The sequence below is a fragment of the Odontesthes bonariensis genome, chromosome 3 (genome assembly GCF_027942865.1).
Source record: "Odontesthes bonariensis isolate fOdoBon6 chromosome 3, fOdoBon6.hap1, whole genome shotgun sequence".
Classification (NCBI taxonomy): Eukaryota; Metazoa; Chordata; class Actinopteri; order Atheriniformes; family Atherinopsidae; genus Odontesthes; species Odontesthes bonariensis.
Window position 1 is genome coordinate 13,414,609 of NC_134508.1, and position 20,495 is coordinate 13,435,103.

The 20,495-nt window shown below is 40.9% G+C and overlaps 1 protein-coding gene across 1 annotated transcript; it reads right to left on the bottom strand.

Moving 5' to 3' along the window:
* Nucleotides 1–1,265: 1,265 nt before the first annotated feature.
* On the bottom strand, nt 1,266–20,241 carry LOC142376805 (G-protein coupled receptor 22-like). Its single transcript, XM_075460387.1, has 2 exons — nt 20,023–20,241; nt 1,266–4,600 (listed from the first exon to the last, which is right to left on the bottom strand). The coding sequence occupies exon 2, from the start codon at nt 4,487–4,489 to the stop codon at nt 2,957–2,959; it is 1,533 nt and encodes a 510-aa protein (XP_075316502.1). The 5' UTR covers nt 4,490–4,600; nt 20,023–20,241; the 3' UTR covers nt 1,266–2,956.
* Between the last annotated feature and the right edge of the window lie 254 nt (nt 20,242–20,495).

Below are 20,495 nucleotides of genomic sequence, written 5' to 3' on the forward strand. Positions count from 1 at the left end.
TGGAGATAAAACTGTAAAAAGTCCTTCACTCATCCTACAGGAGACTGAGACGCACAGGCTGACACAACTGCAAATCATACAGATAGGATTGCTTTGTATCTCCTACTGTGCATCTTGCAGATATTTTGCATTGTGTAATCTCCTTATGGTTACGATGCATCTCCTTTGGTCAAGTTTGTCTACTTTTGGTCATTTTCTGTGTCTCTGTGGTAATTTCACATCTTTTTCTATTCCAATTTGGTAATTTCCAGTAATATTTTTGGCTGACTTTCAATTTTGTCCCGTTGTGGAACCTTTTCTTAATTCACATCTAATTGTGTCTCTTTCAAATACAAATGGCATCTGTAGGTCCATTCAGTGATATGTTTACAAAAGCAGTAATTAGAGCGGTTCTCCAGCATGAAAACTGACGTTAGACTAATCCATTGTGGCAGTTGTCTTGCTTGACTTGAGACGTTTGTGTTGCAACCATAAGATAAAGCACCACTGATCAAACTGGTGACTCAAGTATCCTCTTTTGCCATCCCAGCTAGGGTATCTCAGCTTGCACTACATCATGCAATGCTGCCCCAGAGGTCGCCAAACTTGTCAGCCTAAATTCTTGACCTCTTTTTTCCCAGAACTTGTGTTTGCCATTTATATACCATTTGATTTTGACCAACATTATGTAAAAATACAAAAATGTATTAGAAGAGGCAGTGGCCTGGTTGTTCTCTGCTGAATTAGCCTATTTTGCCTTGCAGGCTTCATCCCACATAGATGACCCTCTTTTTACTTTACTGCTGAGGCCTGCAGTGCCTCCCACCCACGCAGCACAAAGCCCACGCAAAGTTTTCAAACAGCATGCTGCCAGCTTCAGAGCTAGTGTGTATAGGAGGGCTCACTGAGAGGAGCATGCGATGAATTCTGCCAGGTGTATGCACCCAGTGCCTACAGAGTGATCTGAATGCGGATGCACCCACTGTCACCATAAGTGTGCCTTCACAGGGGAATACAAACCATACCAATGTTGGCAAGGCAACAGCACATCCACAAATACATTTTATTGTGCAAAAAGCATCACTAAGCCAATAACTCTAGGAATCCTTTTCGGTAAAGAGGGAATAATCATGTTTTTTCTCACAGCTAGAATGTTTGAGCAAGGCTAAAACCTGAAACCAGGGGGTTCCCGCACCTTTTAGACTGGTACAGTCCAAGAACACCGGGGAAATCAACTTATCTAAGTCAGACAACACATACAGTTCTCGAGCATACAATAAAAGCCGTTTAGTCAGACCTCAATATATAATTTTTATTCATGTAATTCACTGTTTTGTGATACATTTACATAAAAACAACACTACGGAGAACACCTATAAAGATAGCACAATCTTGGTGTAAGACAACATCTTATATATTACATATTTTTCTCATGTTTACATTCAGAAATGCATTGTGATAAATCACATGTCCCCCTGTGTGAGTACATCTTCAGAGCAGTGGACACACAAGCAGGCAGAATAAAGTCAACAGCAATCACATGTCCTATTAATAATCCCATTGATCTCTCATTACTCTGCTGGGGAGACAGTCTCTCTCTTGTGTTTGCCGGACAACCGCTATGGATGAGATGAAGCATGGGACCACATCTCAGGGTGCTGACACAGAGATGAGGCAGCTGCAACTGAAACACTCCTCTAAAGTAGACAAGTCTGTGTACGACCATACCCTATCGATTTGGACTCTGGATTTCACATTAAATAAATTCATATCTGTTCCGTATTTACATCATGTACACACATGCTCTCTTGAAAGAGTATTACATGCCTATTGCATGCAAGAAACTCCTAAATGAGCCTTGTGGACACCCTAAATATGACTCAATCCCAATCAGATGACCTGTAATGAATACTGTGAAAATATGAAGTTTTTGCTGAAAATGTGTTGGGGGTGTGTTGATTGAAATCCACAGTTATTTTGAAGGTTATATTTAAGTTACTATAATGGCTTACATGTTTTCCCGTTTAAAGGCTCATTTCGAACCACATCATCAGTCAGATGACTTCACCCATATTTCTGCTTAAATGTAGTCTCTCTTGTTCTTTCCAAGTTTCAGATGTCAAGATTGTACCTGTTCACAAAAAAAAGAAAGTGCAGGCCCAGCTCGCCTGCAATATTAGATGTTACACTTTTTTCTATAAGCTATGAAGATGAGTTGCATTTATATTGAGCAGTGTTGCAAAATCGTATGTAAACACTGCAATATTTGACTTCCTAAAGACTAGATAAGCTAAAGCAAAACTGCATTTAATATTCCACACCTTGACTGTCATGTGACTTGTTCCTCACTTGTAGACCAACTCTCCTAAATCCTGATGCATTAACTCCTCCACATCAAACTTCATATAACAGCCACAGTCTCTTGCTTGTGATGATCAGACATGTCCCTCTTTTTTCAGATATAACATAGAGATAACCCACTTTTTCAGAGCTAAATAATGGCAGGGGTAATATTAAATACATTCAAAGAATATTTAAATGTTTGAAGTGTATCAACATTGTTACAAAAGCTGCCTTAGAGCATTTGAGTGGGAATCAGATGATATCTTCTGCTGAATAAACACGTTCTTCTGGGCAGTTTTGTAAGGACAACTCCAAATATAAATACATCCTCAGTATTTGACAGAGTACACATTATTTTACCCCCATTTGTTTGTCAAATTATTTTCTTCAGCTGCCGAAGCTGTTTGCAAGTCAGTGACGACAGCATCCTGCTTTAAATTTTGCCTGAGGGGAAGGTAGCTGCGTTTAGCAGGGGCTTTCTGCTGGTGGTAACATTGGAATATCTCCCGGAGGTAAAAATGTGTTTATCACATTCTTTACATCGGCATCTCGCATCAGTGAGTTTGATAATGGAACACACCTGTGACTCTATTCTGGTTTTTAATTATTCTAACCTTACACCTGCGGTCAAGTCTCACAGGGCCTCTGCCAGGTGGCGGTCAGTACCTTCACTTGCTTCCAGCCGCACCTGACGGCTGGTTTTTCTGTTCTCCACCCAGGAGTTGTGTATTATTGTACCCCCTGGTGAGGGGTCTACTTGGAGCAGGGACACTACCCTCTTCTTAACCTTGGTACGGAGGGCACGGCGCAGTTTCTGACGGGTGAAAGCGTAGAGCAAGGGGTGAGACACGGTGGTGCCATAGGCCAGGGCTAGGAACCAGAGCCGCAGGCTGACCAGGACGTCACTTGGCCCAATGCCCAGGATTAGCACATTGGTCACAGAGAGGGGAGCCCAACAGCCCAGAAAGGTTGTGATGATGATGAGAGACATCCTGAACACCCGCCTCTGGCGCTCCCGTCGATCTCGATGCCGTCGCACTGCACGACGCAGGGCAATTATTGCTGACACAGAGGCATGGACTCCCATGGATGCAGGGAGGGGAGTGGCAGCGCCCACGTTAGAGGTGACGAGTGGAGTAGCAGAGGACAGAGCAGGGGGGGAGGTAGCTGTCGGGGTGGGGGATGGGGAAGGGATGAGGGGGGGGTGGCTGAGATGTTTGGTCCCATCAATCGTGCACTGTTCCCCTCCAATCTCCCCATCATCATTCATTTTAAGGTCTGTCTTCCTCTTTTTCTGTCTCTTGTGGCGCCCCTTGAATCGCTGGCTCTTCCTCATGTGGGAGCCAATGCGGATGTTTAAAGCCCTCAGTATTCTGGAGTAGGTAAACAACATGACTGCCACAGTGGTGAAGAAGATGGGCACCTGTAGGATCAGATGGTAATACATACCCAGGCCGGTGTGATAGCCCTGACCACCGACACATAGGAGGGTCCTGTTACGCCATGCTGGCACTATTGTGGCCCTAACACCATGTGAGGACAAAGACAAGGGTGTCACCTGCTTTGCCTCTTCTCCTCCTTCTGCATTGGACCACTGCACCTCCAAGAACGGGATGAAAAACACAGCAACCGAGGTGACCCAGACAGCAGCTAGAAGAAGCGCTGCTCTGCGTGTCGTCAGAAGCCTGTTGGCTGGTCGCACTGATATGTCATACCGGTCCAAGCTGATAACCAGGATGTTGATGGCTGTGGCAATGCTGGCAAAGGTGACACATGCCTCATGGAAGCAGCAAAGCAGGGCCAGGTTTGGTCCTGGAGGCAGAAGTACAACCACCAGCGTGATGGGCACACACAGTACACAAACCGCCACATCCAGCACGTGCAGGTTGACAGTCACCATGTTGCTCACTGAGTCCACTAAATTGGACTGAGAGCAGTAGAGCACCAGCACAGTCAGGTTGCTGCTAAAACCCAACACCAGCTCCAGCATGAGGAAGGCGGTGAGCGACACCTGGAAGCCCAGCGAGTATGGCATGTGCCAAGGTGAGGGACTGCCGGATGGGCCCCCTTCCCCCTGCTCTTGATGGACCCCCATTCCCTCCAGGCCTGCCAGCGTCCCAATCCAGTCAGTGGTGGATATACCTGAGGTGTAGCTGCCAGTCTCCATGACGACCCTTCAGTCCTCGTATATTGTATCTGTCACACTGCTGATGAGCTCCCATGATGCACCAGGCTGAGCCTCCATGTTGCAGGGATGAAAAACAGCATGGTGACCGTGCTGGGGAGATGGGAACACAATGCAGACAGATGAGAAACGCTCTGTGGAAGACAGGATCAAAACACATTATTTTTCTTTATAGATTGTCAGTGATCTAAGCATAACTTTGGATAGAAAAGCCATAACACTCAGACCATAACCTGGGCATATTTGCTAAAAGATGCCCATCTCATACATATGCATATAAAAACCCAAGCATTTACAGATTGAACAGCTGCTGAATTATGCATCGATCTATCACTCAATCTGCTGTATCAGTACCCCTGATTACCAGTTTGTCTTTGCCACAGCTTGAGATGTGCACAGAAGCTGTCTGAACCACAAGCTGCCACAATACACAGCATTAAAGCTCAGGGGATTGGCCAAATTGAATGAAGCAAAGTAATCAGACCCACAGGCAATCAAATGGCCTCAGTGGATCAGCAGAAACAACATTTTGAGCAAGATACACCAAATTGGCTATAATCTCATCTCTACCAGTTGCAGCAGACCAAATAGCCAGAAAAGTAAGAAATCTCTGGCAAACTGACAACTACACAAGTTAATTTACTTGAGCATTTATTTAACAGCTAGAGTTCATTCGCTGAAGGAATTGTGGAGAAATGCCATGGAGAACCTGCAGAATGCGCCAATGATTATTAATAATAATGCTAATTGAAGGTCTTTCATGCCATTAAAATCAAATCAAACAAAATAGCAACTTTAAGTACGGTTAAACCTATCAAACAACTTATTCTAGAGGTTTAAAAGCACATTCCACAATTCCACACACCTGCTTGTACCTGGAGACAAGCTCTACGAGCATGAAAAGAGAAACCGGGGGGGGCGTGACACAGTGGCGTGTGTACTGCATCGTTTCATCGTTTTCATCCGTTTTCGTCTGGACCTGAGTCTTTACGGCGTTGCCGTGTGGTTGCAAGAATTTTTGTACCCGTTTTAAAAAAAAAACTCGTTTCGTTTCCGTGTAGTTTCCAGTGCCTCCACTCAATTTTTTTTTTTAATTTGGTCGTTTAATATGAACAAAGAAGAAAATGTAAAAGTGACCATTTGTAGCTACATAACTAAACCAGGCATGCTCCAGGTGAGACCACAAATGGCCTTTTTTCTGTTTGTTTGTTGTTTATCAGAAATATTTGGAGGTGTCTGAGTATTTTTAGTCTTTGATGGATCAAGCCTGAGCTATTTTAGCAGCCATTCTCTACAAATTCCCTTGTTCCAGCTTTTTATGTGATGCATAAACATGAGGATGTTAACCCTCAGCACAATTACAGTTGTTTCCAGGAATGAAAAACAGTTTCTTTAAAAGGTTATAGCATCTATATACTTGTTTGATTGCATCATCACAATGCGATTCAACTACCTGAATAGCTGTTTCTTAATTTCATCATCTGTCTCCAGAGGAGCGTGCTTTTCCTCTGTGGTTCCTGGCATTGCCTTCGATCAGCCACAGGGATGCTCTACTGTGCTTTGACTGGTTGATTCACTAAAAGATTGTGAATGGCTGTTGCTCTGTAAGACAACTGGTGATGCTCTGGGCTTCCTGAAATGTCGCACAGCAACAAAATGTAATTTATGGGCTTGTTTGATGTGTTATCACATAGCTTGACTGCTGACCTTGACAGGTCACCTGATTATAGGTACAAAGATATATAACTATAACCAAAATATGTGAAAAAAGTCTAAAAACTTAAAGTGACACCAGTACAGTGCTTGTGTTTGTTCAACCAACAGTCCACACCTCTAAACTGTGAACAAGAAAAAAACAGCCAATTTAGACATTTAAAAATATCTAACCATTAAATCTTGACATTTTTCCATGTTTTCATCTATAATTCTATTTATAAATTCATCCGAGAGAGCATTTCATTTTCGGTGGTTCTGACTCAGAAAGTGTAGATGGTTGTTCATTCATCAGCAGGTTGGTGACTCAATCCCTGGATCTTCTAGGCCACATGTCACGTGTCACCAAAATGTTAACGTATGTGTGTGACAGTGTGAAAGTGTTCAACAAGTTCTCCAACTAAGGCAGTCATGTAAGCAGTTTGTTCATAGTTGTCGATATGACTCATGACGGCCACATGTGGTGGGCGGGTGGAAGGAGCAACCAACAATGTTCTGTCAAAAAACATGACGCTTGCTTTGCTTCATGGTTGGAATCAGACAATAACATCACTTGGCTAGGGTTAGAAAAGAATCATGGGTTACTCTAAAATACATTCCTTTAATAACTTGATCCAACATGGTCACCATTTAATGGTTGCCTTGGTTATGTGTAGCTTCACAAAATGATGAAACCTTGTCAGTTTCTTGTTGGCTTTAGAAAATTACATCACTTGATTAAGGTTAGAAATTAAAACTACTTGGCTTAAACATCCTTTTCCCAATTGTACCTTCAAGGAACTCGTTAACAATTTACATGCAGTTTCTCTTATGACCACTAGAGGATACGCATATTCTTTAAATGTATGGGAGGACAGTCTTCAAAATCTTAATTTGAAAAATAATAAGATACAAAAGCTGTTAAAAAAATACCGCATAATGTTCTGAAATACTGTAAAGGATGAGGTATGAATAAGTAACATTGAAAATTCAAATGTAAATCAGTTTGTACTTGTGCTTTTTGTGCAATGTTTCTTAGACTCAGTCCTCAGTCTACAGATGGTCTCCTGAGAATTAAGCTGTATGTGGCTTGACAACCAATCACAGCAAAGCAGTCCGAGGCCAAATCAATATACCTGCCCAGCATTGATTTTTCATAGTCGTCAATGCCCACCAGCTGTTAGACACAATGTCCACCCCTCCTTATAATACATCTTACAGTGATCCTTCCTGACAGCCCGCTCACCTGTAATATAAACAATGATCAGCACTAATAACATTTCTGCCTCACTGCCCTGCTTATCCTCACAACACTAACCTTATGAGCATTGTTTAGATTTACTTAGCCGCTCTATAATTACAACTTTGAACGCTGGCTCTTTACATTCTATTGATTGTCAGTCTTGTTTGTATCATGCATCCCATCGTGTATCATCCACCTTGTAGACAAATGACATGCTTATTTCTTTTCTCCTCTTTTCTACATAGAGGCAAGCAGAAGGTCGTCTCTTATGAGCTTGGTTTTGTTCCAGGTTTGCTCCTGATAAAAGGGAATTTGCCTTGCCATCAATATATCATCCTCTAAGGCAGTCAGGTTCTGGGTCTTGTAAAGTCTTTTAAAATCATTCTAATGGTTATTGGTGCTATACAGGTCAAGTTTAACCCAAATGAATCAACTGTATGTATAAGCTTGTTATGAAAGAGCTATATTATCATCATGAATATTCTTATGGAGCAAATCCCAGAGACAAACAACCACACTCACTCCTAGGGCCAATTTAGAGTCACCAATCAACCTAACATACATGTTGTTGGGTGGGAGGAAGCTGGAGCACCCAGAGAGAACTCGTACATACTCAACACAGAAAGGCCCCAGTTGGGATTCGAAACAGGAACCCTCTTGCTGTGAGGCAACGGTGCTAACCACCACACCACTGTGCTGTCCATTTTTGTTCATCTGTAAAAAATTTTACTTCTGCGTTTATACTTTTTGTTCTGTTTCATCTGTCAAGTTCCAAAAAAGTGGGACATTATTGAAAATGAAAAAAAATAAATCAGTTGTTTTCACTCTTAACCCCAATATATTTCATGTTTTGTCTCATTAACTGAATTGAATTTGTTAATATACAAGCATTTTTGCAGCACAGGCAACAAGCAGCGGAGTGTCGGGATAACAGAGAGGGCCTCTAAAATATCAAATGGATTTTGAGTGCTTGTTGGTTAAAAACTGAATTTGTCAATGTTTACGTGACATTTTCAACCTGTTCTGCGCTTTGCTGTAAATGGCTGAGTTCAGACCAGAACATTCTGTAATTAGTGTGGCTTTGAACAGTTATTTTGTATTGTTAATAATCCGTTGGTAACTATCATATCTCCAACATGTAAAAATTAAATGTAGAGCTGTAGCTGCATTATTGGAGCTGAGCAGGCGAGTGTGGCACTGTCATCAGATCATTTTGGGGGATTTAGGGATGGAATAAAGGGCTCATACACTGACAGATTTAAAAGCATTTATGTAACAAAAAATTTAAAAGCATTTTCTGTCAACTGTTATCTTTATCAACCCAAAACTATCACAAAACTATACTCGCTCTGTCCAGTTTACAAGCACTGACGACACTATTTGCATCAGAACTGATAAGACTTATATGAGCTGGTTTTTTTTTAGCTCTGAATGTAGTCTTTGCCTTTTGTTTTAAGTTTAAAGCACTAACATATCTATGATTAACACACACCAGAACCTAATTTGACAAGAACAAGATAAAAGTCAGTGTGTAAAACACACTTCCTCATCACTGATTTGGGGGTGGCGACTAATTGCACGTGCGGAAAATCACTCAAAAGATTAAAATCAGAGCTTCTTCTCCTCAGCAGAAAATCTCAGCATCAAACGCTCGAAGCATTTGATGGCAAACTTACAAGACAGGAGCGCAGGAACTCCCATATATCAGACTCGGCACATCTTCAGTCTAGCAGCAAGATATTAGGTTGAGTGATGGACTCATTTTCTCCCGTTTTCTGTTGCCACAGCAACCACGCTACAAGGGACTAGATTAATGAGGGCAAAGGTAGTCTGGCAATTGACAGTGAGGTCTGTGACAACATGCTAGTGACGATGAGATGGTTTTGTAGTAGACCTAAAACATGTCTCAAATATAAAATCAGATTGAAAAACAATATTTTCCCGATGGAAACAAAAAGGGAGACATTAGAACAAATCGCACAGTGGTGCACCGTGATGGATCTGTTGAGCTGTGAGTCAAAGTGAAAACAAAAGAATGTAATGATGAACGCTTCTGCTACAGATTAAATGAGTATCATCTGCAACAATTTCCATACGGTCATGGTCTACGTGGTCATGGGTTCTGCAAAGAGCAGAACGTGGGAGGAAATGGAGGTCCCCCAATGACAATCATACAAGTTTTTATAACAGTGACCAAGCTAGTAAGGATAGCTTTTCCTTCTTTTAAGTTAAACCCCCATGGGGATATGAGGAAAAGGGAAAAAAAAAAGACATGCTGGTGAAGAACTGATGGTGAGCGTGCGTGCAGCCCTGAAGCTGCTTTGTTGTGCTCATGTGTCCAGCTGGTCTGAAAGGGTTCGAATGGACACTGGACAGAGGTGGAAATGTTTTGTTTTTTTTAAGAAGTAGCAAATACTTATTTAAAAGAGGGCATGCATCACCTGAAAGCAGGACATTCGAAAAGCCTGCTGGCAAGACGTTTTTCAAAAAATTGCCTGATTGAGGGAAGGAAGTGGAGAGGAAGGGTGAACCACAAGTTCTGGTAAACAACGTATCCCAGGGAGCTCAGGTGGCAGTTTTTTCCACTCTAAAATCTTACATCAGCCTTCCTTTAACTGCTGTTGGTTTCCCGGTTGCTACCGGCCCCCAGAAGACCGCGTCAGTCTCAAAAGACCTTAGCTCATGATTGCCTGAATGAAAGGCTGCATGATTACTGCACAGGTAGGGCAGAGATATTGCCAGTCCTAAAATCTCAGCAGCAAAGTAATCTGATCGTAGAGTGATTACACTGGAGCTCTTTATGATACAAAGGCTTTCCTGTAGAGATTAAAGGGTTGGCTGTGGTGAGTTTATGTGTATGTCTTATTTTCAGGAGAGTTGTGGCTTTGGTGTGATTTTACTTTTCTCTTCGTGCAGGCCAGTTCGATTTTTCTAATTGCACCGCAGTTGAATTAAAATGTTCTCTCTCCAAAGGACATTCATGTGATGCACACAGGGGAAACATCAGTCGGTATCACACGCCCTATAGAAAATGCCTTATAACTGACCATGGAGAGTAAAGCACTCTAAATGTTCCCCTCCACCTTTGAAAAACCCCAATCACAATGAGTTTTTTATGTTTGGTCTCTTAAGACACAGTTAGTTTCTAAATGCAGAAAAAAAAGCAGCATGACTACTCATGGTAACAGGCCATGTGTCTAAGGCAAGTGTAAAACCAGGTGCATTTCTTGAGATGGCTTGCTAATGAAGTTAGCTGAAGTGGAAGAAGCTCATTAGGTAGTTCTCTGGGTGACTTCTAGCTTTGCAGAAGGCAATAATCACCTTTAGACCCCACATACTGAGAACCAAGACTATATCGGCACAAAACTTCTCAATTTAAACTTCAGTGAGTGACGATGTTCAGCTTCAGTCATTGAACTAATCGGCCATGCTGTGAGTTTTCCAAAGTTTTTGATATCGGTATCTGTAGTTAGGTTTGGAATATGTATGAAAACATATCAAGGCTACACTTATTCAACAAATATGAGCTTACAATGCAAACTTTAATTTAAAGGTAGTCACATCCAAATTGCTGACAGGGTTAAAGTGTGTCTTTTTTTTTCTATTTTATTTGTGGAAACCTTTCTTTAAGGGTCTCAGATATAATTGGATGAAAAGCTCCCACTGAGCCATTCCCTCCAGCAGTGTGTGGCAGCTGATGCTGGTATCCATTTCCCCAACTGCCTCTTCAAGAATAGAAATTAATATAATTTCTAAATAAGTCTAAACTAAGCTTAAATATAGTTTAAGAACTATAGAACTGTCACTGAATGAAATGCAAAAATATCAGTCCAGCATCAGTCAATCCTTCAACGGCCCAGGGCTGCTGGGGGTTACCAGCTGTGGGTTACACCCTGGAGAGGTCGCTGTTATCAGCACACTCACACAACTACGATCCATCTTTGGGAAGAAACCAAAGCACCTGGTGATAACCAACGCAAGCACAAGGAGAACATGAAAGTTCGAGGCAGGACGGATCAAGACAAAGTATCAAACCAGCAACCCTTTTGGCTCTGGAACAGCTACGTTAACTGTTGCACCACCATGCTGCTCCAAAAGTAATGGATGCTTTATAGATGCTTTATTTTTATAACAAGATGTTATCCCTAGCCATATTTGGCTGGTGTTGATGTCCATTGTTTTCAACATGCAAAGATTTAATTATAACCCCTTGCGATATGTAAACAAATTCATTTGATTCTGCACAGCACTTGACACCACATCTGGCTCTTTAATTGTAATCCATTGATATGTAAATTGTTGTTATCTTTTTTTTTTTTGCATTATTATTTTTGTATGTGACCAGTTTCTGATGCTAGTCTTGTTCTTTGTTATAGTGTTCATTACCTATCAACAGACCAGCTTCTCAGTAGAGGGTAAATATTAGATTGATCGGGTTTTGCTGTAATTTTTTTTTTTTATGAAAACTTTGTCTAATATTTCAGTATTCTTGATTTGAACAGCTGCACATGTATTTCTTTACTGGCTGTAGCCTCAATAGAATAGACCGTAGCTCTGTTGGATTTTTAAATACAATAGAATCTCCCTCATATTTTGTGTTGTTTTTCGCAGCCACTGATGGGCTCTTTCCTACACAGTTTGATGAATGCATCAGATGCATAATTTTGGAAAATGTAATCTAGCGTAGGTTGACGACATTTTGAAAACCAATCAGCTCCTGAACTACAGAGAGTAATCTGACCAAAGCTACACATTTTCCCTTAAACAGTGCTTCAAAGCCACAGCAGGCAGATGAATTCACAAAGTGAGTACCACATCTAGAGCCACCACTTCTTACACAGATCCGACGTGCGATGCTCTGCAATCTCTCCTCCTCTGGTGTCGGAAACCAGAGTGTGAGACAAGAGACCATATAGTATGTATAATTGAACAGCTTCAGACACATCATCTTTTCCCAGCGGCAGCAGCACAAAGATTAAAAAGATGAATGGCAGTGAAGATAATCTTGCTATTCCTGTGTGGCAAGCTGATGTAACAGGTTGTCAAAATGGTACAGACAGTGAGAAGACAGAGAAAGAGGTGCACGAATGGGGAATTATTTTCAAACTGGATTTATATTGTAATCCTGGAGAAATTATTATCTTTGGGAATCATGCCACAAAAAGCCCTTAAAAAATGAGACTGTTAACAAACATTGGAAATGCAACCGATACTCGGAATAGAGGAGCCATTTATTTAATGAACCCTACTTGTTTGGTTCAAGGACTGTGCGAAAAAAAATGGTGTAACAACAACAACAACAACAACAACAAAAAATGCTTTCGGACTACCAGAACCTTTTCATAGTATCTACAACTGCTGTAGGGACTTCCCTGTTTTTTGTGAACGCACCTCACAAGTCTGCTCATGGGTCGTGAAAATTATTCTCGTCTTTCTTAGGTCCTTCTTCTGAACAGAAGATTTCCCAGCACGAGCAAAACTATCATGAGTCTAACTGTGTAGTGCTCGATCTAGATGACACAATTGTATGAGGACTGGTTGAATAAACCTGCCATTGGAAAAGTAAAAAGAGCTTATAAGCAAGAATGCAAAGACTAATGCCTTGGTTTTGAGAACCCTCACAACCCACAACCTTCTCACACTCCAATGTTCAACACTGAGGGTACCCTAAAGCATCATTTTAGGATGTGCATGGTTTCCCAAGCTAGTAATGCACCCGTAATGGGAAATGGTTGTTAAAGCTTTCCATGGTAATATGTATCTTACTGTGTAACATATAATAATGACACATATAATGACAAAGCATAATGTTTTCCAAAACCTTAGCCAAATACTTTTATATGTTATCAGGAAGTACAGTAGTAGAGCGTAGATTATTTGGTACCACTGAATGTAAGCTCTGTTATATAAAATTCTTATCCCCCACAAAAATCTAATCCCTTTTTTGACCAATTTATTAAAGTAAAAAAAAAATGTAATGTGTGTTTACCTTGTAAAGTCATGTGTAATGGGTTTTATGAGTCACTTCACTTAAAAATAATGATGTATTTTGATACTCATTATAAAGAAGTTTTGTTCAATTGCAGTGTACTGATATGTCTAGCATTTAGTATTGAGGAGTAGAAATGGACTGAAATATGACTTCAGAAGTTAATCTTACACTTTGAGCGTAAGAACACAATCCTGAAGATAGGATTCAGGGTCTGTGTATACAAAATACACCTTCTAAGCAAGCTGGAAAACAATACAACGTTGAAACAAATGCAAGCTTCACATTCTCTACGCTCCTCCACCGTTCCTTAAAGACTGATGTTTTCCTGTTGCCATTTACTATTGGCGCAGTCAGTGCATCACTTGCTGTTGTAGAAATATATCTGGAATTTGTACAGTAGTTTCCCAGTGCATTGAAAGCTCTTGCAAAGGGTGCTGCTTGACCAAGCAGCAGTATGTGACAAACTGGGGACAAGAATGTGCTTGATCTTGATTGGTCTTGATTCGTCTGACACCCATCAGGAGTTCCTACCTGCAATAAGAGTACAACCAGAGACAAAGGCTTTGGTCCAAATGCATCTAAAGAAACATGTGGAAAGGTGTTGGTGGAACACCTCAAACAGTAAGATATTACTCGATAAAAAAAATTCTAATCCTTATTATAAAATACCTACAGATGGGTAATGGGCCATGTGACAGCCTGTGGGCAGGGCCTTTGAAGGAAAACACTGCTGTTCAAGTCAAAGCCGTCACAAATTATTAAAGCATCAATGCACCAGCCGTCCCAATGTTAGATGGTGAGAGCGAACAGAGCAAACGTTTCTCTGGACTATTAACTGAACAAGCGACAAGGTCCTCATCAGGTGGCCGAAGTGAAAGTGAGGCGAGTCACAGGGCCCAAAAAAAACCGAAACCAACGTAGAAGAGCTATTTATTTACTTCCTTCTTTATTCTCACTTGCTGTTCCACAATTCTACGTCAAATTTGTAACCTGAAATGCTAAGAAACGGCTTTTCAGTCTTGAACTCAAACCTGAATTCTGACAAAGTATGACATTGGTTTACCAATCATGGCTAATCGTTATTGACATTGTTTTATTGAATATTGTTCTGCCACATTTATCAGCAGCTAAGGATGTTTATTAGCATCACTAGTTAATACCATTACTCTATTTATATCAAAATGTTTTCAACTAAAAATATCCACCTCTTTTCATCCCCTGACAAAGTGTTGACATGTATTCTTTATCTCAAAGAGTGACAGTCTGAATAAAATTGCTGTTTCTTCATTAAGATGCAAAGTTATGCAGAATCTCTCTGAAAATCTAATCAGACCGTCAAGTCAGCTGAAGTAAGCCGAGGGGAAAATTAAGTTCCTGTCATGTGCTGATGTTGAGAGAGTCAGATGTCACTGTGGCTGCAGGATAGAAAATAAATGAATGATCAGGGTAAGAGTTTAATGATCATATTTTATTCTAAAGAATTTGCAGTGACACTAATGATTACATGTGCATTCAGGTGATATTTCTTCTTTTTTTTTTTCCATGAAAAAGTGCATTTCGAAAGACATTAAAAAAGGACATCTCTCATCTGTCTAGCCACTGGTGTTCTGATCTTTCCCCTTTTGTGCCAAAAAGTCAACTTTATTCACTTGTCAATATAAAATTGCGCAATTGTCAGAGCTCTGATTTTCACATGACTTCACTTAGACAAAAGCAGCGCAGAGGACAAGGAAGAGTGGAAGTGACGCCAATCAAGTTGGACAGTCTCTCCAGTATGAGAGAGGGAGTAACAACAAAACAGAAAGGCTGAAGATAACATGAACCCCTAACCCTAACACACAACATACATGTTGAGCTTGTACACTACACTAGTATGTGTCTGTGAGTGTGTGTGTGTGTGTGCATCAGAGTGTGCGTAATAGATTCCCCACTGAGACATCAAGCTGTTATTCGAATGCCCTCTCCAGTCGCCGCGCCATGATGGAGACAAAACGTACGAGCTGAGTGTTTGCAGGCCACGGATCATCCTCAGCACCACTGGCCTTGGAGACACTTAAACACACACAGACACACACATGCCTATATTACTACTACGCGCCCACAGTAAGTTGTTTTGGAGGACTCATGCTGACTTCACAGTAAGTGTCTCTGAAGATGTGCGTAAAAGCAGAAATGATGAAAGTAAATTACAGTGTTGTGAATATTCAGCGCTAGCAGATGAAATGTATTTCACAAATACAAATCAAACACAAGGCTCCCCTGATGAATGCAGCCTCCAGTTATTTTTCAAACAAATTCTTAATGCACCAAACCTGTTGAGGGAGGGAGTGACTTTGACCTTTAAATATGAGGACAACTTCAGTGGGTTATGTTAATCAGTGAGCAGAATCGGTTTCATTATCGTTCACTAGAGTCTATCTGAAATTTCAGACAGCTGATGTTATTCACTCATTTTTCTCTCGTAGCTCATCTCATACTGATGCTGGGAAGGAGCCTTTGCATTGCACTTTATCGCTCTAGTTACCCTTTAAGCATTATTTTTGAATGTACACACACATACGCACACGCTGATTAGAACAGAAGTCAGGTTATGAAGCACGACTGTAAGTTGTTTTTGGAGAAAATTAATAAAAGCATGAATACTATTACAATGACTTGGATTTTACTGGACTATGATGAACTGAATTGAACTGGATTATAACTAGATTTAACTGAACTGGTTTGTACCTGTTTACTTTGTTTAAGAATGCCTTCAGATGTATTGTTGGGAATTGGCGGTAAACAAATAAATCAAATGGACCTTAACTTAATTAGATTCATCTGAAAAATGAAAACAAGGTGTTCGGGTTAATAGGAAAAGGCTTCCTCGGTGTCTCCAGCTCCACTGTTTACATTATCCTCAGGTCTGTCTGCAGCATGCACGACATCACAGCTGAGAAAGTGTTATAACAGAGCTACGGCTTCATGGCAAGTGATCAATTCACCAAATTGACCAATTTGTGACATATGAATCGCGAATAAACTGCATCATTCCTTCCATCAGCATAGCTGAATATAACCCATAAGATCTATATACAGTAAAACCAGTTGATGTATCAAAATGTGGTATCAACACCTGTCCCACAAAATCCAGCTTAGTTCAGGTTCTGTCATAAAGAACTGTTTGAGTACAGTGGACATTCTAAAAGTAAACAACTGCCTATATACAGTCAATACGTCAATTTTATACCGGCGAAAACAAATCAATCATCAACTAAATCAAACAATCAGAACAACTGCCAAACATCACTGTGTTGCTGATGAACTGAATGCTCAGATGCTTTTTATTCAAAGTTCACGTGGCAGGCAGAATGTGACACAACACATTTTGAAATCATCAAACTACAGAAATTTAATCCCAATGACAGAACTGACAACATGAAAAGCAGTGCGATGTCATGTATTCATCTCTGAGTTAATCTGACAAAACAATCCCAACTCAAAATCCTCTTCATCTGCAACTTTCAACTGCCTCACACGGCCATCATGAGGCATCTCTGTGACAACTAAGAAGACCCCAGCCACCGACGAAGACCATGTCATGCAGTGAAAAGAACAAGAAATAGCCAATGGGTGGACTTGGGAGACAGCGCTGTAAACCCATCACCAAGGTGAAGAGTTTTGGGATCATGTCAAAGTCTGTGGTGTTGAATTTCCTGGTTGTGTAATATGGAAGCGCATAGCCTCATGTATAACAGTCATAAAAAGCTTGTAAAACACTTACAGCATCAGTCTGCACTGTTTCAGGACTGTTTTAAAATATTGCAGCGTGCCACCCACAACCTCTACATCCTCCTGTATTCATTAGAGGCTATTTACACTGATGTATGTTTTATTTTCCAGGTGACGCAATGTAATGGAAATTGGAATTCAGCCAACACAAAAGAAAAATGTCTAAAGGGAACTGGTGCTTATGCTATTAAGTGAAGCCAACTAGATTCCAGGTGCATATGAGAAGGAAAATATCTACAGCAGGGGTCTTCTCATGTGCTGAATGCTATAAGTGTACAAAAAAAGATTTATTCTTCTTTAGAAAAAAGGGAGAGTGCCCGTTTCACTTTCCTCATGATGTCCTCCATAATAAAAACAATAAAAAAATAAGTCCCTATGAGAACATATATATTACTAAATGATGTACTGCACACAAACAAATTCGGCGTTCAGACACTGTCTTTAACCTCACTGACGTGTTAACACAGCAAGGGCAACGGCAAGGTCACGGGTTTCCTTTGCTCTGATTGGAGGCAGTGTGCACACCGTACCAGCGTGTCTGCATCCAAATTTTTCAATTCCAAAATCCCGTTGTCATTTTTTGTCCACAGCATAAATATCTTCTCATTTTCTGCTGCAGCCGAGGAGAGGCTGGGAAAAAAAGCTATCAAGGGGGCATGAAGTATGGAGAACTCCAGAGAGCACTTTGAGAGAGATGATGAAGGAGAGAAAAAAAAAATCTTTTAAAGTTTTTTTTTTTAGCTTTGAATGACAATGGAAAAAGAACAGGGAGAATAACCTATACACGTATAGTCCATCATGAGTCCACCTAATGCCATTTCAGATCCTACAGAATACAAATCTATTATTCAGGCAGACTTTCCAAATGGTGGATAGGTAATTCAGTTTTGAGGGAGACATCCAAGCTCTTACTCTGGGCCGGTATGTTATCGTGCTACCTGAATTATTCATGGCAGAGATAAAGTATGGACCTAAAACAGCTGACTGTTGAAAACTAAGTGGAAAAAGTAAAAAGAGATAAAGACAAAGAAAAAAAGGGGGCTTTGTTGTCAATTGACAGGTAGTGGATTGAAAAGTCAGATGGTGACAACTGATGAGGTCACTGGATGAGGTAATTACAGGGCAGTTAGTCCATTCTAGGAGTAGCTTGATAGACACACTGACACACACGTGCACACCAGGACACCCCGTCTTCAGCAGGATTTGGTTTGTCTCCTTCATGTTGCAGTCACAGCCATCCAAAGCAGAACACAGGTACGGACACGGCTCATAACAAAGGCTTTCATCAAGACTTCACCCTTTTTGTCTTTGCTCTCCTCAACTTCCACACTGCTGCCAGCAACCCCTCCCTTCTCAGTCACTCCCCACGCCTGCTGCATCTTACTTATTTAGTTTCACTGTCATAGTCCTACTTTGCCTTCTATAAATCTCTCTCTTCATTTATTTTTTTCCCATCTTTTACAAATTGTTGCTTGAAATGAACAAATGAGACAGAACTGCATGGTCCAGTATACGGATGAGAGAGTTTGAAATGATTTATTTGATTCCGTCAGGGCAGACATGCAGTGCTGATGATGTATAGGGTTGTTCCATCTGTAAATAATGTGAATAATGTTTGTTTTACTTGTCTGTCCAACCTCAAACTACTTAATTATAAGATAATGTTCTGATTACTCACTTACAAATTAGTTTGTTCTTAACAAATCCAGAGATGTAGTGGGATATTGTCATCACACGGTATCCCCGTTTCACCAACAGTCAAAAACCTAAAGACTTATTAGAATAAGAAAGCCATCCATATATTCACATTTGAGAGGCCGGAACCTAAAATTGCTTGCCAAAAAAAAAAAAAAAAAAAAAACTTACATTGCAAAGTAGGTCTTCACAAATCAAGTAAAGGCGGAAAAGAGAGATGACACCTAAAGTTTTAATGGTTTTTTTAAGAATCAGCCTGTTTAGTAACTCTTATGGTTAAAACATCCCAATTGACGCTGCACTTGAAGATTAAAAGATGAGGTCATAACAACAGGTGGGCCCTGACATTCAGTGAGTTCACGAATTTCTAAAATAATTCTAAATATATTTTGAGGAATACTGGGCCCCTTGCAGGCAGCTGGCACGCTGAACCAAACCCGGTGCAAACACACACCATCCAGATCTCCAGCCGCACTTTCATGTGCGCGGTGAGATGTTTCCACCGGGCTGCAGTGAGGACTCCCTCAGGAGCGTGGGAGAAATACACAGCCTCCAAGCCCGTAACTATGTCAAGCACCAACTCCCGCACACAGCCCGAGGTTCCCAATAAAACCTAGATTCCTCTGCAAAATCGATATTTCTTGCTGCAGTTTGTGCCAACCAGCACGCGCAGCGATGCGCCTTGTGTATGTGCTATGGCACAGAAAGGCTGCAAATAACCAGCTGTGGCTCGGACACACGCACACGCCATCTTTATATATTATCCATTTCAAACTGTCGTGATGTTGATTTATCTTTAACATGCAAATACAAGTATTCGCATCTGAATTTGCTGCGTAAAAGTTCATCTGCAGCATTTCCAAAAGTTTATATGCGATTAAACACGTTAAACACATAAATGCGATACTTTCACGACAAAAAGAAAAGTTGTCGTTTTTTTAAAATGATAAATAAAGTTACTGTGGGAACAAACTTTTCAAGGTTTGGTGTGTGCCAACTGCTCACTAAATGCTGTGTATCTTATACACAAAAAGCATCTGCACAAACAACCGATTGCGACACAATAAACACGTTCTTTCACTGTTTTTTTTTTTTTTTTTTAAACCAAAACAGGACTCTTACCTTTTGTGTCAGACCCGTACGCTCATCGATCCATACCTGCAACCTGCAAACTATGCGTTGATGAGAAGCTAAATTTCCCTCCGTCCTGCAGTGTGGAGCCGCCGAGCACATGCTCAGCAACAGCTCCAGCAGGGAGTACTGACAGCCACACTGCTTAGTGGGACGGACAAACGGCTGTATCATCCACAGGCAGAGCTCAAAGCCTCTGGTGGAGCCAGAGGACCCTAATGTCAGGATGACTTTAATTGACTGGTTGGAGGAGGAGGGGCGCACAACTACAACCATTGTGATCCAGAATAAACCACATTCAAAGAGGCAAACTTGTTCTTGATGGACTTGGAACAAAAGCAGGAGTCAGAGCTTCTAATCAAACATCTACTTTTTAGAAGCTTGAATTGACTAAGTGTCAGAACAGGTGGTTATAAACAAATGCATCTCAGTGGATCCACTCATAATGAACCACAACTAATTAG